The sequence below is a fragment of the Salvelinus sp. IW2-2015 genome, linkage group LG17 (genome assembly GCF_002910315.2).
Source record: "Salvelinus sp. IW2-2015 linkage group LG17, ASM291031v2, whole genome shotgun sequence".
Lineage (NCBI taxonomy): Eukaryota > Metazoa > Chordata > Actinopteri > Salmoniformes > Salmonidae > Salvelinus > Salvelinus sp. IW2-2015.
The window spans coordinates 869,736-880,388 of record NC_036857.1 but is presented as its reverse complement, the minus strand read 5'-3'; the positions used below and the strand labels follow the sequence as shown (position 1 = coordinate 880,388).

General features: G+C 42.8%; 1 protein-coding gene across 1 annotated transcript in view; it reads left to right on the top strand.

Moving 5' to 3' along the window:
* The window catches only part of LOC111976817 (copine-8-like), a 34,690-nt gene that overhangs the window by 21,636 nt on the left and 2,401 nt on the right, over positions 1-10,653 (top strand). Inside the window, exon 4 of the mRNA XM_024005969.1 lies at positions 7,321-7,378. Within this exon, the coding sequence (XP_023861737.1) occupies positions 7,321-7,378 (58 nt within the window). The remainder of the gene's footprint in view (positions 1-7,320; positions 7,379-10,653) is intronic.

Sequence of the window (10,653 nt, the reverse complement as noted above, 5' to 3'; positions counted from 1 at the left end):
GGCTTGCCTCGTTGAAGCAGGTTAAAAGGCTTGACTCGGTTGAGGCAGCTTAGAAGGCTTGACTCGGTTGAGGCAGCTTAGAAGGCTTGACTCGGTTGAGGCAGCTTAGAAGGCTTGACTCGGTTGAGGCAGCTTAGAAGGCTTGGCTCGGTTGAGGCAGCTTAAGCTTGACTCGGTTGAGGCAGCTTAGAAGGCTTGACTCGGTTGAGGCAGCTTAGAAGCTTGGCTCGGTTGAGACAGGTTAAAAGGCTTGGCTCGGTTGAGGCAGCTTAAAGGCTTGGCGGACGCAGGATAGAGCAGCAGACAAGATCTTAAAAAGAGGTGTGGCTGTTCTAATGGTTTGACTAACAGTCGCAAATTCCCTTTAACCCAGTCTGCTGTGAGTCAGAGGTTAGAAGTCATCAGAGGTCAGGATGCCGTGCTGCTCCCCAATTGGACAGTAGACACACTCTGTGTATTCCCACGCCAGAGATACAAAGTGGATCAAGGGACTTTTCATGAACAAACAAACCTTTTAGAAGCCCAAAAGCAAGCGTTAATGTTAAGTACAGCGCTATCATAAACAAATTGATGTTCATAGATACAAAACCTTAAATTGGGTCAACAAAAAATAAAAGAACATCCAAACAACAGTGAAACATCTTGCCTCTACCTCTAACCTGCCTCAACTGACTCAACCAAGCCTTCTAACCTGCTGCCTTGGCCCTGCTTTCTGTGTCCTGCCATCGCATTTACAGTCCTGTCAACTAGAATCACTATTCTCAACACAGGGACAAAAGACTGAATTACTTGTTTATTTGGAGTTGAATCCTTTGCCGCTATCAGTTGTTTTCTCCAATTGTCCATACTGTCCTGCTGATTTAGTTTTGCATATCTCTATGGAGTCCACCTTACCCTCCATTCCCCCACTCGTCTGCCCGTTTACCAGGCCAGCCTTTGGGCTAAATATTAGCTCCAACCACTGTCTTTGATGTTTCACAGATCTCTCCTTAACTTCACTCTCCACTAAGGGCAGTGGTTAATACATGAGGACCTACTCTCTTCCTTTTCTGTCAGGACAGAACAGCAGAATCACCATGGCCCATAATTCATTTGGGCCGCTATTACATCACTGCATATCTGTGTCTCAAAGTGCACCATATTCCTTATTTAGTGCACTACTTTTGACCAGAGCCCTATGTACCCTGCTTAAAACTAGTGCACTACATATGGAAAAGGCTTCCATTTGGAACGCGGACAATGTGTTGGCAGTTTATACCCGTGTCACAGGGGAGGGGCTGCCTCACTGACTGGTTTGTCATGCAGAGGATGGTTGGAATAAAATTCATGAATATTTTAATGATTTTAGAAACTTCCAGGTTTGCTTCTGCAGGCCGGAAAATACTATTACAGCCAGGGACAGGTAGAGATCAAACTATTCAAAGTTGTTGGGTTTGCAATTATTTTTGCAGTCCAAAAATAGATGGGATTTAAACAGCTTGCTGGAGTAGGATCCCATGAGTAAGAAGTAAAGTTACTAACAGTGTCGACTAAATAATGTATGTTTGTGGTTCAGTCTTTGTGAAAATATGATGTGGCGTTTATTGATACAAGTGTGTTGATTAAATGGAAAAATCTGTTAGAGTTTCAGTGTGAGAGAGAGTGAAAGAGGCGAGAGTGAGAACGAGAGAGAGAGCACACATATGTGCACACACACACACACACACACACACACAACACACACACACACACCACCACACACACACACACCACACACACACACACACACACACACACACACACACACACACACACACACACACACACACCCTGCATCTCTCCACATCCGAATGTGTTTTCACCACAGGCATTTATCATTAATTCATACCACAGAGCTTTTACCGTATAACTCCCAATATAACATATTGCAGCATCAATTTGGGGTGTGGCGGCAGGAGGATAAATCATAGATCGGTCCTATTATGTTGATATAGTGGAATAGAGACACTGCTCAGATAAGAAGAGAGGAGTAAGATGTACAGAGTACAGTGCAGGGCATGTTAGATCATTGATCCCAGCTCATGCACATCGTCTTTCGCTTCAAAAGCACCAGGTCATCATTAGCTGGTTTAAAGCACCAGGTCATCATTAGCTGGTTTAAAGCACCAGGTCATCATCGGCTGGTTTAAAGCCCAGGTCATCGTTAGCTGGTTTAAAGCAGCAGGTCATCATTAGCTGGTTTAAACCAGCAGGTCATCGTTAGCTGGTTTAAAGCAGCAGGTCATCGTTAGCTGGTTTAAAGCAGCAGGTCATCGTTAGCTGTGTTAAAGCACCAGGTCATCATTAGCTGGTTTAAACCAGCAGGTATCGTTAGCTGGTTTAAAGCAGCAGGTCATCGTTAGCTGGTTTAAAGCAGCAGGTCATCGTTAGCTGGTTTAAAGCACCAGGTCATCATTAGCTGGTTTAAAGCAGCAGGTCATCATTAGCTGGTTTAAAGCAGCAGGTCATCATTAGCTGGTTTAAAGCAGCAGGTCATCATTAGCTGGTTTAAAGCAGCAGGTCATCGTTAGCTGGTTTAAAGCAGCAGGTCATCGTTAGCTGGTTTAAAGCACCAGGTCATCATTAGCTGGTTTAAACCAGCAGGTCATCGTTAGCTGGTTTAAAGCAGCAGGTCATCATTAGCTGGTTTAAAGCACCAGGTCATCATCGGCTGGTTTAAAGCAGCAGGTCATCGTTAGCTGGTTTAAAGCAGCAGGTCATCATTAGCTGGTTTAAAGCACCAGGTCATCATTAGCTGGTTTAAAGCACCAGGTCATCGTTAGCTGGTTTAAAGCACCAGGTCATCATTAGCTGGTTTAAAGCAGCAGGTCATCGTTAGCTGGTTTAAAGCACCAGGTCATCGTTAGCTGGTTTAAAGCAGCAGTTCATCGTTAGCTGGTTTAAAGCAGCAGTTCATCATTAGCGGTTTAAAGCAGCAGTTCATCGTTAGCTGGTTTAAAGCAAAGTCATCGTTAGCTGGTTTAAAGCAGCAGTTCATCGTTAGCTGGTTTAAAGCACCAGGTCATCATCGGCTGGTTTAAAGCAGCAGGTCATCGTTAGCTGGTTTAAACACCAGGTCATCATTAGCTGGTAAAGCACCAGGTCATCATTTAGCTGGTTTAAAATAGCAGTCATCGTTAGCTGGTTAAGCAGCAGGTCATCATCGGCTCGTTTAAAGCAGCAGGTCATCGTTAGCTGGTTTAAAGCACCAGGTCATCATTAGCTGGTTAAAGCACGCCTAGTCAGAATTAGCTGCGTTTAAAAGCACCAGGTCATCGTTAGCTGGTTTAAAGCACCAGTCATCATTAGCTGGTTTAAAGCAGCAGGTCATCGTTAGCTGGTTTAAAAGCACCAGGTCATCATTAGCTGGTTTAAAGCAGCAGGTCATCATTAGCTGGTTTTAAGCAGCAGGTCATCGTTAGCTGGTTTAAAGCAGCAGGTCATCGTTAGCTGGTTAAACAACCAGGTCATCATTAACGTTTAACCAGCATCACGTTAGCTGGTTTAAAGCAGCAGGTCATCATTAGCTGGTTTAAAGCACCAGTCATCATCGGCTGGTTTAAAGCAGCAGGTCATCGTTAGCTGGTTTAAAGCAGCAGGTCATCATTAGCTGGTTTAAAGCACCAGGTCATCATTAGCTGGTTTAAAGCACCAGGTCATCGTTAGCTGTTTAAAGCACCAGGTCATCATTAGCTGGTTTAAAGCAGCAGGTCATCGTTAGGGTTTAAAGCACCAGTCACGTTAGCTGGTTTAAAGCAGCAGTCATCGTTAGCTGGTTTTAAAGCAGCAGTTCATCATTAGCTGGTTTAAAGCAGCAGTCATCGTTAGCTGGTTTAAAGCACCAGGTCATCGTTAGCTGGTTTAAAGCAGCAGTTCATCGTTAGCTGGTTTAAAGCACCAGGTCATCATCGGCTGGTTTAAAGCAGCAGGGTCATCGTTAGCTGGTTTAAAGCACCAGGCATCATTAGCTGGTTTAAAGCACCAGGTCATCATTAGCTGGTTTAAAATAGCAGTTCATCGTTAGCTGGTTTAAAGCAGCAGGTCATCATCGGCTGGTTTAAAGCAGCAGGTCATCGTTAGCTGGTTTAAAGCACAGGTCATCATTAGCTGGTTTAAAGCACCAGGTCATCATTAGCTGGTTTAAAAGCACCAGGTCATCGTTAGCTGGTTTAAAGCACCAGTCATCATAGCTGGTTAAAGACCAGGTCATCATTATCTGGGTTTAAAGCAGCAGGTCATCGTTAGCTGGTTTAAAGCACCAGGTCATCATTAGCTGGTTTAAAGCCAGCAGGTCATCGTTAGCTGGTTTAAAGCACCAGGTCATCGTTAGCTGGTTTAAAGCAGCAGGTCATCATTAGCGTGTTTAAAGCAGCAGGTCATCATTAGCTGTTTAAAGCACCAGTGATCATTAGCTGGTTTAAAGCAGCAGGTCATCGTTAGCTGGTTTAAAGCAGCAGGTCATCGTTAGCTGGTTTAAAGCACCAGGTCATCATTAGCTGTTTAAACCAGCAGTCATCGTTAGCTGGTTTAAAGCAGCAGGTCATCATTAGCTGGTTTAAAGCACCAGGTCATCATCGGCTGTTTAAAGCAGCAGGTCATCGTTAGCTGGTTTAAAGCAGCAGGTCATCATAGCTGTTTAAAGCACCAGGTCATCATTTAGCTGGTTTAAAGCACCAGGTCATCGTTAGCTGGTTTAAAGCACCAGGTTCATCATTAGCTGGTTTAAAGCAGCAGGTCATCGTTAGCTGGTTTAAAGCACCAGGTCATCGTTAGCTGGTTTAAAGCAGCAGTTCATCGTTAGCTGGTTTAAAGCAGCAGTCATTCATTAGCTGGTTTAAAGCAGCAGTTCATCGTAGCTGTTAAAGCACCAGGTCATCGTAGCTGTTTAAAGCAGCAGTCATCGTTAGCTGTTTAAAGCACCAGTCATCATCGGCTGGTTTAAAGCAGCAGGTCATCGTTAGCTGGTTTAAAGCACCAGTCATCATTAGCTGGTTTAACAGCACCAGGTCATCATTAGCTGGTTTAAAAATAGCAGTTCATCGTTAGCTGTTTAAAGCAGCAGGTCATCATCGGCTGTTTTTAAAGCAGCCAGTCATCGTTAGCTGGTTAAAGCACCAGGTCATCATTAGCTGGTTTAAAAGCACCAGGTCATCATTAGCTGGTTTAAAGCACCAGGTCATCGTTAGCTGGTTTAAAGCACCAGGTCATCATTAGCTGTTTAAAGCAGCAGTTCATCGTTAGCTGGTTTAAAGCAGCAGTTCATCGTTAGCTGTTTAAAGCAGCAGTCATCATTAGCTGGTTTAAAGCAGCAGTCATCGTTAGCTGGTTTAAAGCACCAGGTCATCTTTAGCTGGTTAAAGCACCAGGTCATCATTAGCTGGTAACCAGCACGAGTCATCATTAGCTGGTTTAAAGCACCAGGTCATCATTGCTGGTTAAAGCACCAGGTCATCATTAGCTGGTTTAAACCAGCAGTCATCATTAGCTGTTTAAAGCACCAGGTCATCATTAGCTGGTTTAAAGCACCATCATCATTAGCTGGTTTAAAGCACCAGGTCATCATTAGCTGGTTTAAAGCAGCAGGTCATCATTAGCTGGTTTAAAGCAGCAGGTCATCATTAGCTGGTTTAAAGCAGCCAGGTCATCGTTAGCTGGTTTAAAGCACCAGGTCATCATTAGCTGGTTTAAACCAGCAGGTCATCATTAGCTGGTTTAAAGCACCAGTCATCATAGCTGGTTTAAAGCACCAGGTCATCATTAGCTGGTTTAAAGCACCAGGTCATCATTAGCTGGTTTAAAGCACCAGTCATCATTAGCTGGTTTAAAGCACCAGGTCATCATAGCTGGTTTAAAGCAGCAGGTCATCGTTAGCTGGTTTAAAGCAGCAGTCATCATTAGCTGGTTAAAGCAGCAGGTCATCATTAGCTGGGTTAAAGCAGCAGGTCATCATTAGATGGTTAAAGCAGCAGGTCATCATTAGCTGGTTTAAAGCACCAGGTCATCATTAGCTGGTTTAAAGCACCAGGTCATCATTAACTGGTTTAAAGCACCAGGTCATCATTAACTGGTTTTAAAGCACCAGGTCATCATTAAGCTGGTTTAAAGCACCAGTCATCGTTAGCTGGTTTAAAGCACCAGGTCATCATTAGCTGGTTTAAAGCACCAGGTCATCATTAGCTGGTTTAAAGCAGCAGCTTTGTCGATCGCTTACGGTACATTTCCCAGGGGCACGGAACTCTGGTTTCGGAGGCGTCCGCATGGTCCTAAAGCACACCGTTGCCTCGTTTTGTATCACATGATAAAACTGGGGGGGACAAATACGCAAATTCAGAATGTGGGGGGGATACCCCCCGTCCCCCCCCGTCCCCAGTTAAAGTAGCGCCCCTGACATTTTACTAGGCTGCTTTACCAGGCGTCCTAAATAAGAGATGGTGTAAGTGTATTTCACTGTTGGGAGGGAGAGATGTACTGTAAGCATTTTGGCTGTGCTATGTTCCCCTCCTCTGTACGTGCTCTCTACAGAACACATTGTATTAACACTGTAGACAATATCCTATGCTATTCTGTATATTCTACCGTTTACTATTACGTTGGCTATACTGTARTAGTTTGCCTGGACAAAATATTCCACGACTGACTCAAATCTTTCACTTTCTAAATGGTCTACTGTAAAACTGATATTCCTTGTAGCAGCAATACATCCACACATGGCTAAAGAGAATGTACTTCTCAACCTCCAGAGAATTCTGCTGGATATGGACAAATCAAGTTTTTTTTGCAATTCTGATGCATTTCCCCAGACTGAATGTTCAACTAGAGCCGAGCTGAACAGTGTGAACAGCAAGCAGGGAATTGTCAGCAAACGCAGTGTTTCGGGTTATCTTGTCTGTGCAATGCACATGTATTTGTCTTTCGTCCAATGGTCTCCTTGTGTCTTGCTGCCCTGTGCGACTGGATTAGCAGACTGTTGTGAAAGAAGTAGCACTGTTTACTGTGTCACTGAATAAACCCAATGCATTATACACCGTTTGAATAGTGATCAACTGTTTTGTATAGATGCTGTCAGATTGGTTTGTGACTGATTTTTTTATTTTATATTTTTGATCCGTCCTCTTTAGAATCTTTTTTTGGGGTGGATCAATTGTTTTTATTTTGCAAAATACACTAAACAAAGACAACTACCGGTATGAACGTTTAATGACTAAAGCTTTTKCCCACGTAAAGAACTCAAAAAACACCTTGTCAGAATGTTGACAGTATCACATCTACTTCTTTGTTCGTCACTGTGTTTGTTCTCCGCAGGCCGCTAAGCTTCCAATGTCTATCATCATTGTTGGAGTCGGACAAGCTGAGTTTGATGGTGAGATTGACCTCCCTCATAATGCTTTCATGATATTTTAATGTTTGTTTTTTGTTGTTTTCATTTATAATTAGCAGATAGCCATGTCAATACACTGAGTATACCAAACATTAGGAGCACCTTCCTAATATTGAGTTGCACCCTCAGTTAAGAATTTGTTCTTAACTAACTTGCCTAGTTAAATAAAGGCTCAATTTAAAAAATATATTTACAAAATTTGGCAGCAGAATAGCCTCAATTCGTCAGRCCATGGACTCTACAAGGTGTTGAAAGTGGTCCACAGGGATGCTGGCCCATGTTGACGCCAATGCTTCCCACAGTTGTGTCAAGTTGGCTGGATATCCTTTGGGTGGTGGACCATTCTTGATACACATGGGGAAACTGTTGAGTGTGAAAACCCCAGCAGCGTTGCAGTTCTTGACACAAACTGGTGCGCCTGGCACCTACTACCACTTCCTGTTCAAAGGCACTTTTCACCTTCTGGATGGCACCCATGTCTCAAGGCTTAAAAATCCTTCTTTAACCCGTCTCGTCCCCTTCATCTACACTGATTGAAATGGATTTAACAAATGACAAATCAATAATAGCTTTCATAGCTTTCACCTGGATTCACCTGGTCAGTCTACAGTATATCCTGGAAAGAGCAGGTGTTCATACTGTTTGTATACTCAGTGTATGTTTTTAGGTGGGAAATGGAAATGAATTCAAAAGAGACTCTTATAAGCTGCTGCTGGTCAGAAAGAGTATTATTTCACTATGTGGCTAAGAGAAAGAAAACATTTTCACACAACGTCTTTAACTTAGTCCTTGACCTATGCTGAGGAAATAACAACTCAAAACATTTGCATACATAATCAACACAACTCAAATAAGATATTCCTCTGTCAAATATGCCAAGTGTTTTGTCATTGATGTACAATAAATAATGCAATAGAATTAAGGTAGGAGGTTACAGGGGGGCAGTTTCAGTGTGAGGGATCTTAGCTAATTGGCAGTTTGGTGGAAGTCCCTAGTTAATAAGCAATTCACAGCTGTTGCATACAATCTGAATATTTTCAACATATGGTCACAACTTTGATTCTCGCCATTTTGGTGTGCTGTTTGCTGTAACAGTGGCTGGCTGGTGTTTGGTTTTAAATATTCTTCTTTTACATGGTTATTTACGATGCTGGGAATGTTCTCATGAATGTTAAAGGCAGTTATTATAATTGATTAGGAGGCATAGGCAGCGCATCCATAAGGCTAAGGGAAGCTAAGATTTCCCTAAAGTAAATTGAATTACATTGCCCAAAATTATGCAGCCTAATTAGCTTACTCCTGTCTATACAGAAGTAAATAAAATCATWAAAAATAGGCTACTATACCAGAAAGCATGATTTAGCCACAGAGGACCATTTAAAAAAAACAATTATAATAATAATCTACCAAATAAATGATTGTTGAGTTGCGACTGTCAGTGAAAAGCAGAGAGACCCAGCCATGGCATATGACAATATTTAAAAACAACATTGCGGAAAAACCGTTTGAAAAGAAAATGGCTATTGTTGTAAAGAGATTACAATACAAAGACTCCAAACTGTGTATTTTAGTTATCAAAATTCKCAACTTAATTGAGCGAACAGTAGCAGATCTTATTTGCACTAGTAGAGATTATTGGCCCTATCCTCAGTGAGTTTGCATATTCACTCTCTTTATCTTTGGGTCAGTTCCACTTTWGTTTGTTTTTGGATAATCATTTCTTCCTTGTCACGTTGGCATAAATGGATCGGGAGACAGGCACAGGAATGCGCAATAGGGGTTTTTATTACCCAAATTACAGCGTGCTGTGTAAGGGCACAGGGACGAAGACCAAACAAACACGTATACAAAACACAGGGTAGAAACCAAAACAAAAGAGTGAGGAGTACCTCGAATGAATACACAATAATTATCACACGGGATGAGACCCGTAATCATCTGCACAATCCACGTGGCACGAAAGCCAAAACAACACAGCACAGGTACTCACATGACCAACGGACATTGGCACAATAATCGACAGGACAATGGTGAACAAAGGGCACACTTATACAATGACTAATCAAATGGAATAGGGGCCAGGTGTGCGTAATGACAGTTCCGGAGGGATCCGTGACACTCCTCCAGGTTTTAGATTGACACCATATTGTATTTGTTTCTCCCGTTTTCATAGCCGATTATATGGATCAGACATTTTGTTTTTATTGATCTGTTTGTCAGTGTCAGCAGAGTAGGCTACCCTGTAATTTGTCATATTAAAAATTATTCTGCTAATGTATCCAGTCATATATAGTGTAGTAGAATTGCATGAAATATGTTTAAAAAAAAGGCCAACTATCATGTTTAATGTAAGACCCAGGTCCAGACAGTGACGAATAACAAAGGTTTATTGGTCGAACGAACAGGGGCAGGCAGGCTCAGGGTCAGGGCAGGCAGAGGTCAATAATTCAGATAGCTGGGGCAAAGGTACAGGACAGCAGGCAGGCTCAGGTCAGGGCAGGTAGATGGTCAAAACCGGGAAACAAGAAAACAGGAACAAGGGGGGAAATGCTGGTAGGCTTGACGAACAAAACGAACTGGCAACAGACAGAGAACACAGGTATAAATACACAGGGGATAATGGGGAAGATGGGCGACACCTGGAGGGGGTGGAAACAATCACAAAGACAGGTGAAACAGATTAGGAGGTGACACCAACATTTTCCTGTGCAAATGTAACGGATGTGAAATGGCTAGCTAGTTAGTGGGTACCGCGCTAGTAGCGTTTCAATCAGTTACGTCACTTGCTCTGAAACCTATTAGTAGTGTTGCCCCTTGCTCTGCAAGGCCGCGGCTTTTGTGGAGCGATGGGTAACGACGCCTCGTGGGCGATGTTGTTGATGTGTGCAGAGGGTCCCTGTTCGCGCCCGTGTCGGGGCGAGGGACGTAATAAAGTTATACTGTTACACAAATAAAGGAGAAGAAATGTATCCGATATAAGCCTCGGCTTTCTCTACGCCACTACATGCTGCATTGAAAAGTATTTTTTTGCGAACTGTGATTGAGTTATATTATTAGCCTAAATTATGACTATTTATTTATTATTCACATTAGGAATATTAGGCCATCTTAATAAGTTTGCAAATGTGAGGAATGCATGGAATGCTTTGCTATTAAGTGCATTTTTGTGGTGGAAATTAGCTTCCCCAAACTTGAAACCCACACACCACCTCTGTCTGAAGGCCATATTAGGACAGCCTCCAACTACAAGTCCAGAG